General features: G+C 37.8%; 1 protein-coding gene across 2 annotated transcripts in view; it reads left to right on the top strand.

The window, feature by feature from the left end:
• Positions 1-26,779, top strand: part of DGKI (diacylglycerol kinase iota) — a 375,198-nt gene that overhangs the window by 241,903 nt on the left and 106,516 nt on the right. Inside the window, exons 20-21 of one of the 2 annotated variants that reach the window (XM_036428022.2) lie at positions 4,001-4,200; positions 10,155-10,217. In XM_036428022.2, coding sequence (XP_036283915.1) covers positions 4,001-4,200; positions 10,155-10,217 — 263 coding nt within the window. The remainder of the gene's footprint in view (positions 1-4,000; positions 4,201-10,154; positions 10,218-26,779) is intronic. The other variant, XM_036428029.2, reaches the window with a different exon arrangement.

The following is a 26,779-nucleotide window of genomic DNA, read 5'->3' as shown; positions in this document are numbered from 1 at the left end:
ACTTATTTTCAGCCCTGCTAAACTTTATTATATCTTTAGCTATCCTCTTTTTAATTTTATCTTTAAATAAAAAATAGTTTTGTTTTCTATTTTTGGTTGCTTAGTCTTATAAGACTACCGTGTTAGGCATAAAAAACAAAACCAACCAAGGTTATAGTATTGTTGACTATCTCCATTGCTCATTCCCAGGGCCACTGATTTTTATCTTGGGCATTTTGTTACAGGAATGAGGCTGGGAGGCAGGGCTGGCAGCAGTGGTGAGAAAGGAAGGAGAGGACTTGCCCCTGCTTCTTGTCTTCCACAAACCAGGACTGTCCATCCTTTTTATCTGACAGCAAGTAGAATGAGGACTTGAGTAGGAAGGAGGACACAGCTTGAAGGGAGATGGAGAAAGGCATGCCAGGGGGATGTATATATAATGCAGAAAGATAGGAAATCCCAAGCCATTCTTTATCTGACACCAATAAATGGCAAAGGATGCAGTGAGCTCAGGGGCTGTCTTTGTATTCCTCTTTAGTCATATGCTACCAGAAAGGCAGTATTGGAAGGTTTCACCAGAAGAACACCTGCAGTTGAACAGATAATCAAGTGTCTGTTATTAATAAACCAATGTACTATTATCAGTAAATGATTCATTTAGCAAATCATGGGAATGTTTCTGGCTGTTAGGGCCTATGCCTTAAAAGGATGTTAAGCCTAGACAAATCTGAGTGATGAAAACTATTTCTTACAAATATTTAAAAATTTACCTTTAACTTATTCCAGAAGTAATTTAATGTGGCTGTTCTAACAGTACCAGGTAGACCAGCTAATAATGCAGATTTTTTTCAATAGATAGTTACACATATGTTGATCTATATGCAATTTGATATGTATGCTATTTTGTTGTATTGACAGCAAGCTTCAAAACTTCATATGTCAAATAAATATTGGGCTGAAAAATAGAAGGCAAGGGAAATACATTGGAAAAGTTCTGGAGATGAGATAGTGGCTCAGATTCACAGATTAATTTAAATGGGTTGTTTAAGTACAGCCAGAAAGGACTTTCAGCTGAATAACAGAGGGTCAGGAAATAGGCCAAAAGGAATTTTAGTGCCTAAATTCTCACTGTATTCTCTGCCTTCTCATTCTCTCACTAATTGAATAAAATTGTATGTAAAGGACACAATTGAGTACTTTAACATCAAAAGTGTTCAGGAAGTTCTTTACTTTTCCATTATTATTCTGTTTTCTTTCCCCCATTTGTTCCCTTGCGTTCCATTTCTCTTTGTATTGATAGATAAGCAGGCTTCTACTGTTAAAATTAATGCAAGTGCAAAAATAATTCAAAATATTAGATAAATACAAATATCTGGCAAGCAAGTGGAAGTTGACTTCACAAATCAATTAACAAGATTTCTTCCCCATTCATAGCGATGAGACATATGGAAACAAGCGGACAGTATGTATGTTTTTATTTTTTGTTTTTAAGTAAATCTTTTAGATTTGGGGTTAGAGTTAGTATCTGACTTCTTTTAAAAGTTTTCTTGCTGAAACCGGTTTGGCTCAGTGGATAGAGTGTTGGCCTGCGGACTGAAAGGTCCCAGGTTCTTCTATTCTAGTCAAGGTCATGTACCTTGGTTGCTGGCACATCCCCAGTAGGGGGTGTGCAAGAGGCAGCTGATCAATGATTCTCTCTCATTGATGTTTCTAACTATCCCTCTCTCTTTCTCTCTGTAAAAAAAATCAATAAAATATATTTTTTAAAATAAAAAATAAATAAAAGTTTTCTTAATTGTAAATTTATATTCAAAATGCATTGTAATATAACCTTATTGGAAAACTATTTAACAGTATCTACTAAAGTCAAGTGTATATCTAAACTCATGGCATAGCAGGTCTACTCATTGTATGTACTCAAAAGAATATGTGTCCACCAAGAGATACGTACCATCAAGTTTAAATCAATGAACAAATGTTTACCAGCAGATGAGATAAATCCATATATTATTCAAAAATTATTAAAAAAATAATGATGAGCAAATGATGCCATAAAAGTATATATTGTATGATTTATTTTATATGAAGATCAAATTCAAGTAAATTGAAATCTATAGTGATAGAAGTCAGAATAGTGGTTACCGACTGGTTGGTGAGAGAAGTGTAAGTAGATTGGAAGGGGCACATAAAAACCTCTTAGTTGCTGTGAATTGTCCACAACTTGATCTGGATGGAGATCCCCATATGTATAAAAACATATTCATCAAGCTGTATAATATTATTTGGGTACTTGATATCAGTTAAAACCAAACATACATTGCATGAGTTTTATTTATCTGTAAAAGGCAAATGGTGCTCTATACATACAAGGAACCCCCCCAAAATGTATACCCACTAAACAGCTAATAGCTCAATTGATGTTTCTCATTTTTTTCCACATTTAACCTATTGGAATTAATAATTATTCAAAGTATGTTTATGTTTGGGGCAGCACCTGTATATATATATAATTTACTAAGACAAGGTAGTTATGTTAATTTGTTGCTCTTAACAATAGACTTTTAATACAGATTAGTTTTCCATTCTTTTGCCACCATTGTGAACTGAGCTCTTACTGTGTCTGATTTTGATCTTCAAAACTGCTTTATTTTCAGGATGTTTTTGAATTAATATTATTTTGCATTTCATATTAGACACAGATTAAAAACTTGTGAGGCAGTTTTAGATAAAAAGGAAAAGCATGCCTAAGTTTGAAAATTAACCAAAGGCCCCAGCTGGTTTGGCTCAGTGTATAGAGCATCAGCCTGTGGACTGAAGTGTCCTAGGTTTGATTCCAGTCAAGGACACATGTATGGGTTGCACGCTCGATCTACAGTAGGGGGTGTGTAAGAGGCAGCTGATCAATGATTCTCTCTCATCAGTGATGTTTTTATATATTCCTTCCTCTGTGAAATAAATAAAAATATACTTTTTCTAAAAAAAGAAGAAAATTAACCAAGAATGGTCTATTTAAATATGAGTATATTTAATCTATAGTACATATTTAGTATAATATATATTTACATTTAAATATACACTTGGACTTTTAAGAACACAAGGGTTAAGGATGTTGATCTCCACATGGTCAAATATCCATGTATAGCTTTTGGCTCCCCCAAAACTTAATTATTAATTGCCTATTGTTGACTGGAAGCCTTACTGATAACATTAACAGTCAATTAGCACATGTATTTTGTATTTTATATGTATTATATAATGTATTCTTAAAGTAAGCTCTAGAAAAGAAAATGTTATTAAAATCATAAGGGAGAGAAAATACATTTACAGTACTGTATTATTTATCAATACTCTAAGTGTACATCTTCTGTTTACAAGATGACTCATCTGTCATTACCTACATCAATATTGTCTGATATGATACAAAACACTGGATGTTATATGCATTACTAACACTAGGCATCAGAAATGGAAAGATAATTGAAAAAATAAATTCGTATAATGATTCATGCACTGATAACAAAGAAAAACAGCAATTTCATTGTTTTATAGTAGCCTGGCATAATTTCAATATATTTATTTTAAAATGTGCATCTAAGTGGACTCACACAGTTCAAATCCATTCTGCTCAAGGGTCAACTGTAGATTAGAAGCTCTCTTAAATTATCTGCTTAATCTCTGTTATGTTCTTTTTGTTCTACTTACATTGCTTACTTAATACACATAGATAATGAAAAGGCCAACTTTTGTATTAAACTATCATGATTACATTAAGGCTGAAAAGTACATAAAAGTGAAAAGTGGCTATTCATGAGAATTTATGGTGAAGCTCATTAAAAGTTTAGAAATTTTAGTTTACTTGTATTGATGATTTATCCAGGGCTTCCTGTTTTACTGCTGGCTAAAACTTTCCATATGCTTATCCAAGGTCTTTTGCTTCTGTTTAGTGGACGTGGGGTTCCTAGCTTTGCTGAGTAATGTTAAGAACGAACTCCTAGCTTCCTTTTGACTCTTGTTTTTACAGGCTGCCCTGCAAGTAGGGGGCCATGGGGAAAGGCTGCACCAGTGCCGGGAGGTCATGCTGCTGACTTACAAATCCATCCCCATGCAAGTGGATGGGGAGCCCTGCAGGCTGGCCCCCGCGATGATCCGGATCTCCTTGAGGAATCAGGCCAACATGGTGCAGAAGAGCAAGAGGAGAACGTCCATGCCTTTGCTCAATGAGTGAGTCCGCCCCTTGCCTACCTTCGTGAACACAGAGTGTGGAGAGGAGGACGCAGAGCATGTGCATGGTTGGGGCCTCACTGTGTTGAGAAAGGAGCAAAAGTCCAGTAAACCCAGCAGTTCCTTAGTCTCTCTCACGTTTTTTTTTCGGGTTTATTACACTGTGACCACTTTCTTCTTTTAGAATTCATTACAGTATTACATGCTAGATTGACGATGCTTCTTCACTGACCGCCTGAGTATGCATTTCCTGGGACCATCAGAAACTCATTAAGAATCAGGGGCCATAAAATGCATCCAAATAAATGCGTTCTTTTGTATTTCGTTTTAGGAAGTTAAGCTGCCTGCCTCCTCTTTACCCAGGTCACTTGGAAAGTGTTGGTTTTGCCAACAACAGGAGGTTGGCAGAGCTGGATTTTGGCTCACCTGTCTCCTGCCTTTTTGGGGTCCTGTGTACTCTGTTGCTTCAGCTCGGTTTGCCATTCTGGGTGGCATCCTATTGTTTAGATTTAACCCAGGATGCATTGCTTAAACAAAAGTGTATCCTGTCCTTGATCCTTTCCTTGGTGTTTGGATAAACTGATTTTAGATAAGGTGATAATGACTAGATATTCATTTTTTTTTATCACCCCTTAATCTAATTTTTATTGAAATGTGTATCTGGGATTGGTGAAGGAGATAGAAAAACATGGGGATTTGAAGCATATTTTGAGTATCTTCTATATATCATGACCAATCTGACTCAAGGTAAGGCCATTTCAGGGCTCACCTCTGGATCATTCTTCTGTCACAGTGAGGGACCCTCCAAGGTGCTCTTCCTATTTGTGGCCTGTGATGCATGGTGAACTATTTGTACTGAATGGCTGGCTGCCTCCAGTGCCTGTGAAGCAAGCACATGCTTTGCCATGTATTTATTGAGTCCATATGACAATCTGCAGAAGTGCCTAAAATAAGCCAGTGACATGGGTGCCGTAGATCACTGCTGAAACTTGACCATCTCTCTGAGACAGTGTACATTGAGGAGCAGCATTAGGCAGGGACCTTTAAGTGTTTTCTTTTTGGGTGTCTGCTTCGAAGTCTGAACTTGGGGTGAGATATCCTTTCTCTGTTCTGCTTCCTCCTTCCCCAAATCACTCTGGAATTCCTCAGAACTTTTCTTAGATCATTATCTAGGGGGCTCAGTTAGCTATATATCTTGTTTCATTTACATTTTGTAGCCAGTGAAACTCCTAGCTTATTCCTGATATCTTTACCTTCTAGTAGGTTGGCTATACAATTGCTGAGTTTATATATTAAAAAGTAAGATCTCAGCAACAATATATGGCTGGCCACATTCTCTCTGGAAACCTTAGAGAACCACTGGTTTGGTTGAGTTCTCTGAACTGGTAGGAAAAAGCTATCTCCATGAGTAGCTCAGGCTTTTTGGGGTCACTTGTAAATAGCTTGTTAAGAACCCATAAAACAGCTAAATGTTCTCAGTATTGGGCAAGGAACTACAATTCTCATGTCTGGGACTTTTCTATTTAATAATCTTATCAGACATAAATTGTTTTCAGGTATTTAGTTTTAAACACCTCTTGCCTTTGAGAAAGAATTTGTATTTATTTAGTAATTGTATTATTAAGAATCCACTTAGGCTTTCTTCACATATAAAAACAAATATAAATAGTTTTTTGGGGGTGTGTTTTTTTACTCATGACACATGACAGATTCTGTGACTTCATAGATTTAGCTGCACAAGTAGGTATGTGTTCAATAAGCCATCTCAACTCAAAAATAGTTACTTTCCACCAGGGGGCAGTGGTGGCTCCATTAAGGCAGCCTTGGGTCATATGAAAGACCCATGCAAAATGGCAAGAATAGTATGCTTTTGATTTTTGAAGAGAACACAAATAAATATCTATATAAATAAAAGCCTAAGCGACTATTACAACCGAATGACCAGAATCACTAGAATGACCAGAATGACTGGACCTTCTTATCGCTATGACATGCACTGACCACCAGGGGGCAGATGCTCAACACAGGAGCTGCCCCTGATGGCCAGTGCACTCCCACAATTGGAGTGCCGCTCAGTTGACTTACTCTTCCCAATGACCCACAAGCTCGGGTGGCACCCAATCCCTCCCTCAGTTCTGCAGGTCCTATCTCCAGAGAAAGGGCCAGGCACTGATGAACCAGTGCTGCTGGCACAATCCCAACAGCATCACTGGCCTCCTGGAAGTCAGCCTTGGGCACTGCGACCACTTCCCCTCCCTAGAACCTCTGCAAGGAAGAAAGGATATAAGAGCAGCCGCCAGGTGGCTCTTGATAACTGGAGTGAATGTCAGTAGGATGAATCCAGATCCCAGGCTGGCAAGGGCATCCTTACTGGAGGGCCAGTCACATCCCAGCCTTCCCCACCCCCCTGGGGATCCCACCTGTGCAAGAATTAGTGCACAGGACCTCTAGTTCAAAAATAAGAAAGCTCTTTATTACTACTTATGATGAAAATCATTCAACACTATATTTTTAGAAAATCAATATAGGCAGCATCTTTCAAAGGAAAACAAACCACTCAGTTACCATATAATATTTTTTCACTAGACCTCAATTTTTCTTACCCACTGGTCTTATTCACCCTCTGAGATTAGATTGCTTTTTTTCTATTTCTTTAGAAATCGTTGTTTTGAAATCTAACTTCTTCTATTGGATTTGTAAGTGGAGTTCTCAGTTTAAGGGCAGCCTAACTGTTAAGACCTTTTGAAATGTTTCCTCTCTTTCAGCCATAGTTGTATAAAGCTTACTATTGCAGCCAAGTCAGAGAGAGATCATGGAAAGATATATCTTTATTTCATTCCTTCATTTTTTTGTTTCTTCCTTTCTGCCTTCCTTCCTTCCTTCCTTCCTTCCTTCCTTCCTTCCTTCCTTCCTTCCTTCCTTCCTTCCTTCCTTCCTTCCTTTAGGGAAAAACCCCTAAAACTATGTTTTTTCTTTGGATGAAAGAAAATTGGTAAACTGTCTTAGGGATTTTAGTTAGAAAAACCTCTGTGTGTTGAGGAGATGGGAGTTCTCAGCCAGAAGAGGGTATTCTTTATCTTAAGAAAGTATCCTTCATTCACATAGCATATGAACTGTGAGTATCTGAGTTTTAAGTGTTGTGGTTCCCCTAAACAACTGGCTCCCCCTTTGGCTTGAATGCTGTTGCTCCACAAGGATTTGGCCTTTCTCTGGGAGAGCCCACCACACCCCGCATTTCATCTGTGACTGATGAGCTAGTAAGTCTCAGGTCTGCATCTTTAACAGGGTTTCTTCTAAAAACTGAAGACTCATCACTAAATGTTTTAGTTGACATTTTTACTTGGATATCTCATACATGGACTACTATTAATAGGTTCATTAAGTCTGTTCTCCTCATCACCCAGTGAGCCTTCTTCATTCACATGTCCACTCATTCACCACGACCCTGGACCCTACAGTCCTCTCAGTCCCATTCACTTTTACATGCCCAGTGCCTTCTTCAAAATCTACCTTCTATCTAATTCCCACATCTTTAACTCTCACACCATCTATCCATCTTCTCTGCTAGTTACCTCTCAGTGGCACTCCTAAAACATGCTCCATAATTCATCTCCTTCTTTCCAGTGTGGCTGCCCTTCCCATAATGCCTTTTCCAAGAGACTACTTAGAATGAACTTTCTAAAAATGTAAATCTCATATGCGTTGCTTTACAGACTTTATGATCATTGCCTTCTTCATCACCATAGTCCTATGCTTCAGAGATAATTGCTGGTCCTAGAGCAGCAACCTATCTTGTGAATCATCCTAACTTTTGCACTTCTGTTGTCCTCACCTCCTTTCATCTGCTGACTCTCACTAAAGTTCAAGACTGCATTGATAATATCACTTTCCCTAAGAACTCTTTTCTATCTACTTCTAGACATTAAATATACCACTCAGTGCTCCTATAGTGCTCTTGCTTGTACTATTTATGAAAAATAGTGTAACCATTGGTTTACTTGTCTTTCTTCCCTGCTCTGTGGGGAAATGCTGGGATTTTCCCCTTTGGATCCCTGGTACCTGTCAGTGTGCCTGAGACTCGTGGTTACATGGTGAATAAGTGGCTCACACATGGTTCAGGTCTAATATGTTTCTTCAAAATTATTTCTAAAATAACAAATCTAAGATCTCATGAATATAAAAATTATATAGAAAATGTCTTGATCAAATTTTATGATAATAACTGGAAGAATTTTTAGATCTGATTCACATGCATAGCTGGAGGAAGTCCCATGAGAAACAGTTAAATAGTAGTCCTTCATAATGCCACTATAGCTTCACATATGCAAAACGGGAAAAATAATTTTTAAAAATGTCTTGGCTTATAATTCATATTTGTTATTATTATACACAAACTAAAAGGCTAGTCCCCATTTGTGTTCAATAATCCTCCCTCCATTGGTACAGGCATATATCTTATTTTATTGTGGCTATGAATCTATTCGAAATATGAACTCTAGCGAATAGCTTCCCACAAAAAAGTAATAGAGGAGATTTATGTAGGTTCATATTCATGTACTAGTAATGCAGTAGCCACATTATGTTCTCTGCTTGAAAAGCATTTTAGAAAAAGATCAGAAACTTGCTCAGGCTGGTATGGCTCTGTTGCTTGGCCATTGTCCCATGCTGAAAGGTTGCTGGTTCGATTCCTGGTCATAGCACATATAGGAAGCAGCAGATCAATGTTTTGCTCTCACATCCATGTTTCTTTCTCTCTTCTCTCCCTTCCTCTCTCTCTAAGAAAGAAAATCAAGAAAAACTTTTTTTAAAGAAAAAGATCAGAAATTTAACATTGCTCAGTGTTTAGGGAGGTCTTAAGCTAGCTATCACCAGGAATTCGGTATTTATTAAAAATACATTGTTAAGGGTGATTGCATTGTCTAAGGACACAATTTCTAGTTGACAGTTTTGAACTGGGCAACCAGAGTTCATCAGCCTTCTGCTGAGAAATATTATTGGTTATAACTGATAGTCCCTGGGGAAGAACAGGGAGTTACTTCATGGGTGAGTTTACACGAGACTTTACATACCCAGCAGAAAAGATGGATCTGGGGAGCTATGTCTAATTGCAATTATAGTGAAACTGTTTAAATCGACTTAGAGTGTAAGTAGGTAAAAGTGACAGGTGATTTGGGGTTTAATTTTTTTTTTAATTCTACATTTGTCTTTCCTAATAACCACTCAAAGCCCTCTCCTTAATCTAAGAAGGGACAAAAGAAATGTTGTCTATGGTTTTAATCTTCTACCAAGAATATGAGTGGAATTACAGCTTTACTGTGGTAAATTTAGGCTTTTTGGGTATCACTTATGGAGTTCTTAAAAAGCCTTTGGTGTTTAAGTGAAACAAGTTAAAGCTGAGTCAGTGTTTTCAACATGGTGGTCTTTTGACAATGAATATTCCTACAAAGCCCTGGAACTGGAATTGTAAGGACTGTGCTAAGGGGTGAAATATACCTTCACTCTCCTCAGAGATAAGCTGACAATGCCAGCCTACGTGTGTGTGTGTGTGTGTGTGTGTGTGTGTGTGTGTGTGTGTGTATGTGTGTTGCTTCCTCTCCTTGGATGTCCTGAATGACCTAGAGAAAGAGAGGAACATGATAATCCCTCCTGCCCCGCATCTCTGCCCAATGTCAGTGCTCTCTCCACATCTGCCCTGCACTCTGCCCTGCGCTCCAATCTGTGGTTTGCCTAGTGCAGCCTCTGCCATGTGTCCTGTTGGCTTTGTTGCTGTCACCGGCTTTTTGGATTATTTCCGTGGCTGGCTTGACTTTTCCTTTGCATTCACTGTTTGGTGACGCGCTTGTTTAATTTCTGTTTAAATTTTGTGTGTCTCTCTTTCTCTCTCCTGCCTTGTTCCCTGTCTGTCCACGCTGTTGTGCTGACTGTCTTCGCTGCTCATTCCCTGCTGCCTCTAGTCTCCATCAGGTGCAAGCTGCGGACCTGCGGAGAGTGTCTGCCCCCCCTGGCTCCTTCACCATGTGAGTACAAAGCCGGTCAGTTTTTACATTTTGTCTCTCACCCTCTTCTCCTTCTCAGGGTTAGATGACCTGCACCCTCTTCATTCACAGGTCTGCTTCTCAGACAAAGAAACGCCTAACCACAATTGCCTTCTTTACCCCTCTCTGCTTTGAGATGGAGCTGCGAAGTTCGTTGTGTTCTACTTGTCTCATTCCTCTATGAGTTCACAGTTTAATTTTTATTAGATACATTAGGGCCCCTCATTGCATAGGGCTATATATAATTCCATACTAAGCATTGGTTTTTTTATGGAAAGCTGGTCATACCATTAGACCATCACTCCGATCTAATTATCTAAGGCTCAGGGAGGATGTTGAAGAAGTGCCTGCTGACCTTGATTTGTGGACAGACCCCTAAAATTATGTATGGGGTTCTGGGGATGGTCATCTGCATCTGTGTGTTTTTCTGGGATAAGGATCCCTGGTTGTAATAAAGGAGCAATGCCCTAAAACATTGAGTTAGCAAAACCCAGTTTATACACAATAATTTGAACTTAACATACTTAATGCTTTCATTTTTTTTTTCTGGTAAAAACAGACAAGAAGAAAATATGTTTGTTTTTTTTAGCACTCCACTTCGGGACTTTATGTTGTTGCCTCTCTCTTGCTCTTCTCTCTTGCCTCCATCTCCCATATACTAAGCTAACTTTTGTTATGTTTCGGGTCCTGGTACAGGTGCTTTACATACATTATGCTAATGTACTCCCCCAACAACCCTGTATCCTATGTGGTATTATTATATTTATGTGATACATGAGAAGCCTGGTGCACAGGGAGCTTAAGTAACTTGCCTAGGGTCACACAGCTAATGAATGGCAGACTGGGATGCAAACTCAGGCCATCTTACTTCAGAGTTCATACTCAACAATTTATAATCTGCCGCCTTTCATCCATCATGATTCTTTCTATTCCTCAGGGCCTGTGGAATGATTGCCTTCTCAAAGAATTGGCCCTTGATTCTTACTGTCAGAGTTAGCTACATCCTCACAGGAGTTCACTGTTGATGTTCTCATAGTTCTCAAAGGTTTAGTAAATTGGTATCAATTACACAAGCTCTATATCATTTGTATCCCACACTAGACTTTGAGATCATTGACCATATATTCTTATGAATCTTTGTGTTCCCCGCTCTGATCACAGATCTCAGCGTGAAGTATTCTGAAACCAAACATAATGTTTGGTTGGTACAATAAATGAATGAAAGAATACAGTTCTAAATTGACCTGTTCAATCATTTTGGCATATACCTGACAACTAGGTATATGCCAAAATGATGTAATCTCATTTTCAACCCTAGTCTTATAGATATCCACTTACTAATTAAATATTTTTTCCCCAAAATATTTATTTTGTACTTCCTCTGCATCAGCACAATAAAGCACTACCTTTATGGACATTAAAATTGAGTGATCAAAGAATCAATGAGGAGGTAACATTTAATTTCCAGCTTAATGCAGGTTATTGCTGGGATATATTCTCTGTACTACAGAAGGCCTCTTCAGAAAACTTGAGTTCAAGCAATGGCTCTCAGGGATCATTACTTTCAGTGGCACTACTTATGGAGTTCAGAGTACTGAGAGTATCAACAACCGGAGTGCATGTGATATGTGCCATATTTCTATCACTCTTTAAGTTTGTATTGTGTTTAAGTCTTAGTGGCATGTAAATTAAATGAGGCACTTTTTTTTTTCTTTTCTTATTTCAGGTATGTATGCTATAGTGAGGTAAATTTGTTTGTTCTGAAAGGGTATAACAGGCAAGACACCAAGGTATGGCCATTTTAAATCCAAAATGTTTTATATTTATATAGGATATATTAAATAGTACATATTATATGTAACTGATGAAATATTTATATGATAAAATTTTATTATATTTGAGTATAACTTTTAAAATTAGATAGCAAAACACTATTAAATAGAATGAGGAACATAGTGAGTACTGTCTTTATATATTACGGCACTAGTAACTTAGCTTTGACCCACTTTCACCCTGCTGTTTGCTGTTTTCAGCGACGTTTAGCAATCCACATTAATGCTCTTTGGTCCTCATGGAAATCAGGACTCCAGTATGTGTCTAATACATAACCCTTTACAACTGGCTTCTTTAACTGACCACAGCGTATTTGGTACTTATCAAAATTATTGCATACATCAATCATTTTCCCCCCACTTGGTGCCAAGTAGCATTTCATTGTATGAATGTTTCCATTTATTTACCCATTTACTCATTAAAGGACATCTCGATCTGGGTTATTTCCTGTGCTGGGAAATTATGATAGACATTCCATAAACATTGATGAAAGGGTTTTGTGTAAACATTAGTTTTCATTTTCCTAGGTTAAACACCTAGAAATGGGATTCCTGGATCATATGGTAAGTGTGTGCTTAACTTCATAAGAAACCAACTATTTTCCAGAGTGATTGTCCCATTTTTGCATTTCCACCAACAAATGTATGCAAATTCCAGTTTTTCCACATTTCTGATAACAGCATTTGAAAATGTTTTATCATTTGATCATTCTAAAATGAGTGACTTTATATATGATTATTTGTGTTCTATTTTGTACTCTTTGATGAAGTATCTGTTCAAATCTCACCAATTGGGGAGCTGTTTATTTTTCCTCCTGTTGAATTTTAAAAATTTAGCATATACAAAGGTGGGCAAAAGTAGGTATACAGTTGTGAGTACACAAAATACAGGGTGGTTTTTTTTTTGTATTATTATTTACCATACTGTACAACTACTTTTGTCCCACCCTGTATTCTGGAGTCATTTAAGTGCTTTGTGAATGTGAATATTTTTATTGCAGCATATCTACTGTCTTTTCATTCTCTTAACAATATCTTATATAGAGCAAAACTTTGAACTTTTGACAAAGTTAAAATTATTAATTTTTTCTTTAAAGGGGTATGTTTTTGTATTCCATGAGTGCTTGGCACATAGTAGCCAATCAATAAACATCTGTTGAATGAGAAGAATAACCTGTAGAGAATTCGTAAAGTAGCTATTTGAGAACTCTGAAAAGTAAGTGATAGCAGCAGATTGGACCAGATAAGAGTTTAAAATACCATCAAACAGAGGTGAGCTTTGCTCTTGTTTTTCCTCCAAAAACCCTGGTGTGGGCTCCAGGCAGCACAAAAGCCTGCCTCTGTCACTGCGTGCAGGCAGCAGAGGCCCTAGGAGAGCCCTTGGGCTCCTAGGTAAGGAAAGGAGAGGGACTCTGAATGCTCAGAGAAATTCAGGAAATTCTTCTCCCTTTTTTAAATTGCTCCCCTCCGCCATTTTCTTATACCCCAGCCCTCAGGCAATTTTGCCACACTGGAATGTTTGGTGTTACATTCAAGAACTCTTTGTTTAATCCCAGGTCATGAATATTTCCTCCTTTGTTTTCTTCTCGAAACAAAGGTTTTACATTTTACATTTAAGTTTATGACTTGTTTTGAGTTAATTTTTGTATAAAATGTGAAGTTTAGCCCAGCCAGCATCGCTCAGTAGTTGAGTGTTGACCTGTGAACCCACAGGTCCACTCAGTAGTTGAGTGTTGACCTATTAACCAAGAGGTCCAGGTTTGATTCCCAATCAAGGCACATGCCCGGGTTGCAGGTTCTATCCCCAGTAGGGGGTATGCAGGAGGCGACCTATCAATTATTTTCTGTCATTGATGTATCTATCTATCTATCTATCTATCTATTATCTATCTATCTATCTATCTATCTATCTATCCCTCTCCCTCTGTAACCAATAAAAATATATTTAAAAATAAATAAATCAAATATGAGTTTTAGGTTACTTGTGGGTTTTTTGTTATTATTATTTTTGCATTTAAAATTGTTTAGTGGTTCCAGTACCATTTGTTGAAAAGACCAATTTTTTTCTATTAGGTTGCCTTTACATCTTTATCAAAATTTAATTGGTAATATATATATATATATATATATATATATATATATATGAATATGGATATATTTAAATAGATGTTACTCTGGGGACTCTATTCTATCCTATTGACCTATACTGGTAGCAGCAATGACAAAAGCTTGAGGCGTCTAAAATTGTAAGTGAAGAAAGACTTTCTTCTCAATAAGAGCAGCTGTGACCCTAAGAGAGAGGGATAAACCAACACCGCTTCTTTCTCTCTGTACTGCCTGGTCCTGGCATGAACAAGTTGCAGGAAGTAGGCAGCAGAGTGAGGTAACTAAATCCTTAGTTTTCTGGCTTACCGACCAGAAAAGGAAGCCCCAGGAAACTTCCACACCCTGCTCTCTCTCAGGGAGTAGCCACCACATTGCCAAAGTGGAAATTTACACATAGGCCTTTGTAAACTATGAAGTTGACCTCTAAAGTAGCCAAGAGGATCCATCAGACCTAATTTGCCTCAGAATGAGTTAAGCTGTTGGTGGCTAACACACCAGCCTTCACAAAAACCTCAGAATGAAGAGCCCTTCTGGGCCAGCTGAGTTTCAAGAAGAGCTTGTTATCTGGGGCAGAAATCTGTCCAAATTCTGATTCATTGATTATAAGTTTTGGGTCATGGTTTCTGGACCTAAAGATCAATTGTGAGGGTACCAACAGGGCTTAAGCATTCAAAAGTTGGAAGTATATTTGTGGCTAATGCTTTTGTTATTATTACTGTATCCCTCGGTGTTATCTCTGAGTGGTAGGATTGTAGATAATTTCTAATTGGCTTTCTATATTTTCTGATAGCTTTCAGTGAACATGCATTATTTCTATAAAGAGAAAGAAAGCAGATAGTGCACTTGATACTTTTAAAAGAACAGGAGAGAGTTGCTAAATCCAGGAAACTGGGGGCGGAAAAAGTTACTTGTTCAATCTCAGAGTCAGATCATGAAGCTTAGAGTTAGCTTCAGGATTTCTGAAAAACTGAGCTATTTGCTCTCTGAGCTTCTGAGCAGAGATAACTGCTAAGCTTCACCTACCTTCTCTTTCTCTCTCCTCCCACTGTCACCTTTCCTGGGTTATCTTCTAGTGATTTCAATTGACCTTTAATTGGGCCAAAATGTCATGCTTTCCTTTCTTTTCATGCCAACTTCTCTCTGCTAGTTCAATAAATCAGATAAACCAAATTGAAAATTCCAAAGAAAAGGAAGTAGGAGCTACTTGGGCTTTATCTCGTACCAATTTCCAAATTTGAGCCCAGGCTGCAACATGGACAATGGTTGTTTTTCTCCCTGGGCTCTGTGAGTTTCCCCCAGGAGCTTTCTTACTCTGCCTGTGCTCCACTCAGCTCACCACAGGGGTCTGTCTCATGACAAAAGACGAAGCAGGAGTGGACCAAGTCTCTGACTGGAGTGTCTTCCTCCTTATTCCTTAGTCCCACTCCCAATCTCTGTGGTCACATCCTTAGTTTTGTGTATCTAGGGGGAGCCATGTGTTTGTCTATAGAATATTGATCATGTATTAACCTTTTTGCATTTCAGTTTTTCAGATATTTTTAAAAAAATATATATTTTATTGAATTTTTACAGAAAGGAAGAGAGAGGGACAGGGAGTTAGAAACATCGATGAGAGAGAATCATCGATCATTGCCTCTCACACACCCCCTACTGGGGATGTGCCTGCAACCAAGGTACATGCCCTTGACCGGAATCGAACCTGGGACCTTTCAGTCCGCAGGCTGACGCTCTATCCACTTAGCCAAACCGGTTCGGCAGTTTTTCAGATATTTTAAAAATATATCAATAACAAATCTAGACATTTGTTTCCAGCATTCCAAGAGGGTGTTTAATTTGGATTGCTTTGCTGGCATGGTCATAAATTGCAGTGTGCATTTCATTTGTAGGAGAACTTCAAGTTAATTATAGCAATACAGTTTAGTTTTCTTGGTCTTTCATAGTACCCTGAAACACTTTTATGAAATGAAAAGTGGGTACATTTTTAAAGGCATGAAAAATACAACTTGTTGACGCTGGAGTTAATTTATCCCCAGAACTAACTGTCACATTTTGTGTCAAAAAAAATGAAATACTAAAAATGAATTCAGCAAGTTCCAAAGTTGTAGCTAAAATATTTGATTAAAATAATAGTGGAATTGGAAGAATTACAAATGTAACAAAGATGCCAAAGCTTTTTACCTCTATATTATGGATAACTATTTTCTTTTCTTAATCATTTAGACTCTGCTGCTCTCAAGAGAAATTATTTTTGTCCTTTAATTGAGACATAACTTTTTTGCTCTGATGATTTTTTTATTGCCTAGGCAAAGTAAAATAATTGCATTTTTCCTTGAAGATAGGTCTTTGGCTTATGAATATATTAGGATATTGCCTTTGATAGAGACGTGAGCTACTTTAACATGGTGAGTGAAATGAGAGGAAGAAATGGGAAAAGCAAAAGTACCCCAAATTTCACATTCTTTTATTACATTCTCAACACAAACCATTTTTTATCTCTTTCATTGTTTTACTTTTATTTGATATTTTTGTTTATTATGCCATGTTTGTTTATTCTTAATCATTTGAATAATTTATTAGTCTAACACTAACAGCATATCTTAAGGAACATATTCCTTAAGTTTCTATCAAATTTTACAAGGTTATTTTTGTTGGTTAGTAATTGGTGTAGTGGTAGAATTGTCATACGATTTTTACAAGTTCTGTTCTAGCAATGTGTCTTTATTGTCTCTTCTTACATCAACTAGAAGAATGCTTCATAAAAAATCCTTTTGCCATTGGGTCAGGAATCAGAGAAAGGTGATGAAAAGTTTTCACCTAACTGGCTAAATTGCTGACTTGGAATTTAGATTTAGAAGAATTGGGTTTAGAGGACTTTCTGATTCATTCTCCTTGGATTGCAGACAAGGAAACATGGGTTATTGGGAGCACATCTGTGCTACAAGTGGGGGACTTGGCTTCCCACCAGCTGTAGCTGAGGACTAACAAAGTTGTAGGGGAGGTGTGATGCCATGTCTCTCTCCAGAGCCAAATGTAGCACCACTGACTATTCCAGACCTTGGCAAGCCATTGTCCACCTGGATGGGAAAATATGCACTAAAACATAATGGTAAAATGCTCATTACCTGCTAAGAAGAAATGACTTTGCAAGTATGATTCTCTAATACCAAGATTCTAGGGAAGTATAGTATCCTTTTACAAGATGTTTTTTATAGAAAGCTAAAGCCATTTGGGGAAATGTTTCTTATATAATGCCATTTATTGCCAGGCCAATCCTTACTTTGTATTTTCTAGACAAAGACAAAACACTGGAATTATCTCCTTACTGAGCCTATTTCCTAGGAATTCATAGCTACTTTCATACAATTCTCACTGTAGCTTTTCAATAGAAATACATCTTATCATTTACACGTCAATCCTTTCTCACACTAACTGGAGTTATAACATTTCTCAAACTTAAGAGATGGCCATATTTATTTTCACTCCATTATTACTTCATGCATGTGGGCTACTGCTTTGTTTGTTTTTACTTATAAAAATTCTAAATTCCTGATTTTTCTGAAGGTTTATTGGTGAAATATTTTAAGTATTTTAAAATTACAAGTAATCTTTGCCCCGGCCAGTGGGACAGCAATGTGGGAGTGAGGAGACACCTGGAAGGGAATGAGGGAGGACAGGAGCGTGAAGAAATGGAGGCAAGACAGGGTTCTGATCAAGCCTCGAATTTTATTGTTGAAGCTGCAATATATATATATATATATACAGGCTGTAGGGGGAGGTTGCCTCGGGGACATTCCAAGGAGGGGCAAACTAAGGGAGGGAGGGTCAGGGAGGGGACATTGTAGGGATCTTCCGGAGCAGGATGTGTCGTTAAGCTATTAAGCTATCTTTAGCTTCTGGCCAAACCACAGGGCACCACGTGATCTCTGGTGACTGTGAGTTGTAAGAGGAGTTGGAAACTTAACTCCCAAGATGGAGTTGTATTTTCTAAGATGGAGTTGCTTGTATCAACTCTGATGGCTCCCAACAAATCTTATTTTTGTAAAATTTATTTTTAATATTTTACTAGATGCATGCTCAAATGCCACAATTTGATTCATCAAAGTGTTTGGAGTTACTATATGAACAAATATACCAGTAGGTTTTAGCCTAAATTTAATATCTTTATTGATATATGTGAATGGCCACCCAGTTTTTTCTTCTGTGAAATGACACTTTTTACACTGTGCGCACCCCAACACATATTTCCTTATCAGTTGCAAACAAGGACAGACAATGACAATAGCTTTTGATTGCACACCCTAGTGAAGACTTTTAGCATTGTAAATAGCAAATAGATGGAAGGCTTTCTCTTTGATATATGGAAATTGAAACCTGAAATGAAAAGAAAGTCATTCTTTGTGAGCACGTAAAATCTGAAGCCATTCAGATGGATTGGGAGTGACATTATTCTATTGTGTCTCATTGGTTCAAGCCCAGTGGTTCCTATGCTATTGGAGGTAGTGACTAATGGTCCCCTCCACAATCAGAACAGCAAAAGAACTCTCCATGCCTTTGCAGCATATGGTACTAAAAGTAGCTCATGTTAGTGTTTTCTGATGGCATCTTTAGTCATTTTTAATAATCAGGAACCCTCCATTACATGGCCTCACTTCGTAAAGTGGCAATGATTTGGGCCTGGTGTGATGAGAGACAGGGCTTGAACTCTATTTGTTCCCATTCCAACTGTTACTAACTGCTTTTCATCTCAGCATTTTGAATTTGCAGAATTCTGCAAAAATGCATATTCCCTCTGCTTCTCATTTCCATCCTTCTTTATTTCCTGTGGGTATTTACTTTCTTTGCCTTTCATCATATTTGCCCAATTTTAATACTTTTTAAGTATAAAAGAGCATAAAGAAAGAGTAAGTGGGAACTTAAAGTCCAAAGCTCCTATCCTAACAAACTTTTTCTGTTAAAAGATGTTCATCCTTAGAGGAGGATGAACTGCAGGGGAGAAAAAGGTGAAGCAGATGGAAATTTAGTTGAGAAACCAGGAGAGTGTTTTGAACTGAAGTCCAGGAAAAAAAGGGTTTCCAGAAGCAGGGAGTTACCCACAGTGTGGAATGCTGCTGTGAAGGAGGAATGAGAGAAGAACCGAGAAGCAGATTTAATATGCACAAACAAAAGGAAAGGACAAAGTGAATAGACTGCATGGTCTTATGAAGAGGACACTTTGGAAGTCCAAGAGTGGCTTAAAAAAAACAAATCTGAGATTCTGGTATTCAGAACTTCTAACATTAAGTATATGTGGGGTGATTCTATATAAAAAAATCTTAGAATTGGATGATGGCATCAACTAGTGCTTTGAAAGTCATTGCCTCCCAAAAGGAATGATCAAGAGAATTTGAAATATTGCTCGACCAGCATGGCTCAGTGGTTGAGCATCAACCTAAGAACCAGGAAGTCACAGTTCAATTCCCAGTCAGGGAATATACCCAGGTTGCAGGCTCGATCCCCAGTATGGGGAGTGCAGAAGGCAGCCAATCAACGAGTCTCTCTCATAATTGATGTTTCTGTCTCCTCTCCCTTCCTCTCTGAAGTCAATAAAAATATATTTTTTAAAAATTAAAAAAAAAAGAAAATGTGAAATCTTGATAAAAGCTATTGTTCTGAAACTACTCTGCCTGTTTAGTTGCTTTGCAATGTTTCTAAGTGAACTCACTACTGGTTCTTCAACTTTGCTGCTTCTTTAAATGCTGGGACCATGATATCCATCGTAAGAGATAATGTCTAACAGCCACATACTACTTTCACTCTACTACATGTTCATTTATTTCAATTTCAGAAGAATAAATATTTATTACAGATTTTGATGGAAGCATGAAAGTGTACATTTCCATGTGTATTTGAAATTCTTCAAAAATTTTACAATTATTTGTTTCTACCAATGATATACACTTTTTTTTTTTTTTTTTTTTTGCTATTTGGTACTTATTGCCTATTTAAACCTATTAGCCATTAAGTCTGCAAATATTTTTTTGACCAGAGATAGTTCTGGTGCTTAAAGTTTACATTCTTTTGCCATTAGTGCCTGTGGATGATTGTCTTGATTATTTAAACCCAATTTTGTCCCAAATAATAGAAGAAAGACAAATAAACAGAAGCTATGGAGAGAGAGAGAGAGAGAGAGAGAGAGAGAGAGAGAGAGAGAGAGAGAGAGAGAGGTTCCGAAATTCTGAAATTCTTTAGGAAGAATTCGAAAAAGCTTGGAGCAAGTTAAACAAAGTATAGGGTACCTTCATCCTGTACTTCTTCAATCCCAGATGAGGATTAAGCAGAGACTGAACAGCTGTTGGAAGATGCAATCATATGGGAATATAGAATCAGATGGAATGGCAAACATTGAATTAAATAACATTTAAAATCTCTCCCAATCCTCTAAATCCTTTAACTCCATTATCTTGGAGATCTGGAAGGGATAGCTGTCTCAGGTAATTTGTAAGCTATGGCATATCAGCTATCTCATAAATGGATTCTGAAGGGGCTGAGAACTGATTCAACTTCTATCAAAAATGAATTAACCTTTAAAGGTACTTTCTCTAGAATAACATGTGCAATGGGAACTCATGGCTGACCACTCCTCATGTGGTTTCTATCATTGGTTCCAAATTCAAGAAATCTTACAACCTATTTCATATTCCTGAGATATGATTCTCTACTCTAGGCAGAAAGCAATGGAATTATTAGTTTTATCTGATCTCAGCAGGTATCTAAAATCCATTTTAAATCTCTGTTCAGAAGTTTCTATCTAATTTGGTTTTATTGTTCAATGTAAAGAGGCTCACTTGAGGGTGTATTTTGGATATGTATTCTCAGTAGCAGTTTGAAAACATTCCAGGGTAGATGGTAGCAATTTCTGGGAAGTTACTAAAGGAAGCCATTGGTTATAATTATTTCTAAATAAGGCCCAGCTTGATAGCTGATGAAATGATGCCTTGGTAGATGTTTCTGCTTCATTGTTATTTGATGAAGAAAGGTTTACATATCATTCTGAAAGGTACATCTGCTCTTTGGATGTTCTTTCTCTTTCTTTTTATTTGTGTAGATCCCACTAGATAAGATGCAAAGGGATGAGAGACCACAATCCAACATGGATATACCTTTGGATCTCAGTGGGCAAAGGAGAGAAATGAGCAGGCAAATCAGGGCTTTCCAGGGGCTCAGGAAGAGAAAGCCTCTCGTGAGCAGGAAAGGGACACTTGGAAGGCAAACAGTGCTAAAGCCTTCAGGCCATGACTCTTGCGTTCCATTCATTTAACTTTTGCAAAGCGGTTATTGTGAACAGAACATCACAGCTTCTATTTTAGGTCTTTCCTGCCATGAATTCACACTAGCAATTAATATTTTAATCAAAATCCATTGATAAAACAAGAGTCTTTTAAATGAATTCTGTTAAACATTTGTATCATAGAAACATACTTTATTTTTTCTAGGTTATGATCAGGTAGAATCACACATTTATATTGCTGAAAAGCAACTTACTATATTATTATTAAACCAGGCCTCAAGAGAGAAAGGCGGACAGAGTTGTGATGCTTTCCTGCCTTGCAAAGGAAAATCCTTTGTATATGAGTAACAAATGCCTGGCTAAATTATAGCTCATCATAAAAATCAATGAGTCTACACAGTGAGTGTTTTAAGTGGCAGGTCTGTATCATGTAAGAAATATTAATGAAGCCCAGACTGGGTGGCTCAGTGAGTGAGCATAGACCTATCAATCAGGAGGTCATGGTTCAATTCCTGGTCAGGGCACATGCCCAGGTTGCAGGCTCCATCCCCAGAGTCTGGTGTGCAGGAGGCAGCCCATCAGTGATTCTCTCCTGTCATTGATGATTCTCTCCCTCTCCCTCTTCCTTCCTCTCCAAAATCAATAAAATTATATTTTAAAAAGAAATGTTAATAAAAATAGGATATTTACAAGATACAAATGTAGAGTAATTATGTTACTTTAACGGTCTCCTCTGCACCATGAATTAGGATTTATATTCTTAATATCTTTCAGTAGAATATCTTGCTAACATTCACAGTTCCAATTTCCATTCTTATCTAACAGACCATAGATGCCTCATAGCTTTGAATCTCATCTCACACCCAGGTCAACATGCTCTCCTTCTGAGTTTTGAGATCTAACTACTGTTTAGAGGGGAGACTCTATTTCTGCTATAATGTGATTCTCCACAACTCAATCAAAAAAAGTGGAGTTTGTGAAAATTGAAAAAGCCTTAGTAGCACAAGGCTAATAATAGTTAACACAACAATAATACATTTTTAATTTAGGTATGGAGGAATAAATGGTGATGGAAGGAGACTTGGCTTGGGTGGTGAACACACAATACAATATACAGGTGATGTGTTATAGAATTGTACACCTGAAACCTACATAATTTTATTAACTAATGTCTCTCCAATAAATTCAATAAAAAGTAAATATATAGATATATGTATATATATGTATATATATATATATAATATATATATATATATATATACACACACACACACACACATACACACAGGAATGGGTTCACTGCTTACATGTGTCTTCTCATTCAGTGATCAATGCATTATTTTTTTCCAGCTTCTTTGCAACTCTAAGTGCTTTAAAAATTCTTTTTTAAATTTTACCATTGAGATTCAATATTATATTAGTGAAGTGATCAACCTGTTATTTCCAGTACCCACCTGACACTATGTTTAGTTATTACAATATTATTGGCTGTATTTCCTATGCTGTACTTTACAACCCCATGAATGCTTTTATGACTGGCAATTTGTATTTCTTAAAAATTTTAAAAATAGAACTATCACTACATTATTATTAATTTAATTTTTAGATCAGAAAATGGTTTAGGGAAGGTAACATCAGCATTCATAATGTTAAGCATTGTCAGAGTTCAAATTGGAACTAAGTTTTTTCTGATTCGACATCCTGCTTTATGTCCTGTAGTACTGTCTTAGCATTAGAGGTATTACTCCAAGTTGATTATGTTTCCAGTGAGAAGAAGGAAGGAATAGAGTTCACCAGTAGTCTAGAAGTGACTCTGGGAAACAAAAGCACGGCCAGCTCACCCCTTCGTCCATTGAGGGTATCCATGTGGAAGAGATGGGAATGAAGGTGTCTGTTATCAGTCTGAGAGAAACAGTGTGTAGTAAAGAAAATTGAAAGAATGAAGAAATTTAAAGGCAGAGGGAAGAATTGACTTTAATGGATTGAAAGTTGATAAAGAGCCAATTAAAAAAAAAAAAAAAAAAGCTATTGACAAGACCTACAGAGGAGGAGAGCATGGTGAGAGCTAGGTGTAAGTTGATTAGCAGTGAGTGTTCAGGTGATTGTCTTGATGGCACTCCACTCCTCTGCCCCCAACATCTCAGGGGAAGAGATGCTCATAGTGTGGATAGGGAGGTTATGGCCTGGAGATATGTGTGACTTTAATGAGAGGTATGCTTATGGTTCTTGAGAAAGTCCTCTGGGGGACTGCTGGGAGTTAAGTTCGGAGCCATGAACTAGCACTCTGCCCAAGTTCAAAATCGATGCTTCAGAGAAAATGAGTGAGATGGTGACAGGTTAAGGTCACTGCCCAATTTTAAAGGTATTGTAGTTCACAGATTGCTGAGTCCCTTTGAGACTCTTGAGAGGTTCCATTGGAACCCCTAATGTAGAGCTTACTTAAGTCAGGATAGGAGTAGCTTGTATAGGTGTTGACAGGGAGGCCAGTGTATTTTTAACCAGGTTATTAGTCTCTTCTATGCTCTATAACTTTCTTGGCAAATTTAAATTTAGGAAGCTAATGGCAGTGCTATTCCCCAGACACCTTTGTCGTCTTCCACTCCAGTCGGCCACTAATGGGAATGGGACACTAATCTATTTTGACATAAAGAGACAGGACTGAATTACTTGGCTCTCATTTAGTCTCTGTGTGCTTTTTCTCCCCCATGTTCTAGTCTGTTTTCATGTTATCAGTTTCCTTGTAAAATACTAGGTAGGAGGAAACCCAGGAGAACAATGACACCAGCCAGGCTAGACAGTATTCACCCAGAGGAAGCCCAACAGCTTGTCACAAGAGTCTAGGAGGTTCTTGATATGCCTTAAACATTTTCCAATACCTGGTATTAACAGACGCTGTGGCTTATTAGGCAGAACCTTATCTAAGAGCAGAATCTTCAGAATAATTATTATCTTGATAATAGCTAACATCTATTGAGCACTTACTAAGTGCCAGCCAATTTTCTAAGCACATCCTCTGCATTGACTCATTCAATTCTTATAATATCCCTGTGAGGTTAATACTGTTATCATCTCTTCACCCACGAGGAAACTGAAGCACGGGGTTTCCTGATTAACCAAATAAGTGGAAGACCTTTCCTTCAAATCCAGGCAATCTGACTTGGAATCTGAGCTGCCACTTTGTTGAGCTGCTTTCCTTAGCTACCGTATACAAGGAGGCACAGAATAATCCAAAGAGGTTTTCCACCGTGGTCTCTATGACTGAGTGCTCTGAAATTTGCTGATGGGCCTCAGCAGTGGCAACATTTGATGGCTGGCCAAACACGGGGTACCCTGACCGGAAAACTGGGTTTAAGTAACCTGCTGCTTCAAGGAAAAGGGGATGTGTTGTTGGCAGAAGATGGGAGCTGAGAACAAGACAGTGATTGTGTAGGAAGGTGGATAAAGAAGCAGGATAAGAGGTTAGAGAGAGTCTCTGTTTCCTTCCCTCTTGCTTAGCTGAAATGAGATAATAGTTGAATTCTCGGGGGATATGAAAGCTCTGTTCAAATGAAAGTTTCTCTTGTTCATCCACAGTGTGCCCACACTTAAGTCAGGAAGATTGGTGGGACGCTGTGGTTGGTGGGCATAGTTATGGCAACCGTGTGTGGTTGTGGCATAGATGACAGACTGGGAGGTAGAAGGCTGTTGACAGGGAATTTGATGAAGGTGACACGCACTTGTTAATCCTGGGGAGCTCCCTGGAGGAGGGGTATAGTGACTGGATCCATTCTCTGGATCCTGTTCCCCACTCTGTTGCTACTGCTGTAGCCAGGTCTTAGTCTTGGAAGCTCCAACCCACAGGAGAAGACGAGAGGTCACTGTCTGTGATCTGCTATTATCTCAAATATTGTATAGGGAGAGATCTTTCTACCTCTGTCCTCTCCCATCTCCATTACAGAGTATGATGGGCCACCACATTCTATGGGTCCAGCTTCCCTCTTATCTGCCACGCTTACAGGAAAATATATACTAATTACAGTCCAAAAAAGTCACTGGGGTGAACTTGGAAATAAGAGGATTAGACCCCTGTTTATTTCAGGATAAGCATTTGGTATGAACATTGTGTGGTCACTCTGTTAATCTCTGAAAATCTTTCCTATCTACTCCCATCTAATGCCTAGCACTCTGCTATAATTCCTATTTTTACTCTTGTCCTGAGTTATCATCATTAATTTATATATTGACATACTTGAAAAATAATTATATTATTTTTCTAAAAATGATGACACTTAATGTAAAATAATGGCCAAATCCCATCACGTGGAGATGACCACTTGGGACCAGCTCATTGAACATTTTCTCCAGACATTTCTCTATATATACACACTCTAAGGCTCCATAGTGTATATGAAGGAGATTCCACTATGTATAATTTCCCATGACTTTTTTTTTTTACTTACCAGTATGCTGTTGTCAGACATTTCCCTAGATAAACGAAGACCTACACAGTAATGTAATATTTGCCCAGCATTCTCTTGTTTGAATGTACCAGTTTACTAAACCACCCTGACTGATTGTTGATTGATAAGAAACTCTGAGCACAACACTGAGCTCATCTGATTCTGTGAATCCAGGCTCTAGGCTTTGCTGTCAAATTATATGATTCTCAGCATCATATAGTATAGTGTGAAAAGTCCAAGGCTATGCTCCCAGCTCTGCCACTTAGTAGCTATGTGACCATGAATTCACTTTATCTTTCTGAACCTCAGTTTTCCTATCTGTAAATGATGGTGTGGGTATGTATAATGTTTGAAGTATATTCCACTAATTTGTAAAGCTGCTGTCAAACCATACCTCCTTAAATACTTAAGTATTTATGTCCATTGTTTGTAATGTCCAGCACAACGTCTAATACAAAGTAAAAACCCAGCAAACATGCTTTGGCTGAATGAACAATGCAACTGTTAAATCTGGCTTCTCAACTTCTCCTTAGAAACATCCATCTCATGGTTTAGTATAGGCTTAATTTTTAATTCATTAAATTATAGACATTTTTATCTGTCCACCATCTCTCTTTAGAATTCATACACTTATATCTAAATGTGTGTGTGTGGAGAGAATTATGTATGGATGTACACGTATATCTATACACACGTGCATGTGTGTGTGTTGTGTTGTGTGTGTGTGTGTGTGTGTGTGTGTGTGTGTGTATGTGTTTGGGGGGAGAGAACTATGTATGGATATACACATATATCTATGCATGGGAGTATGTGTTTTACTTTGGAGATGAGTAGAGTGGGAGTCTGTATGGAGGGAGTTAACTATACTTTGCTCTAAAATGTGGTTTTAGACAAGAGAAT

The sequence above is a fragment of the Pipistrellus kuhlii genome, unplaced genomic scaffold (genome assembly GCF_014108245.1).
Source record: "Pipistrellus kuhlii isolate mPipKuh1 unplaced genomic scaffold, mPipKuh1.p scaffold_m20_p_10, whole genome shotgun sequence".
In the NCBI taxonomy this organism is placed as follows: domain Eukaryota; kingdom Metazoa; phylum Chordata; class Mammalia; order Chiroptera; family Vespertilionidae; genus Pipistrellus; species Pipistrellus kuhlii.
Note: the sequence above shows the minus strand (reverse complement) of the source record. Positions and strands in the feature narration are given on the sequence as shown.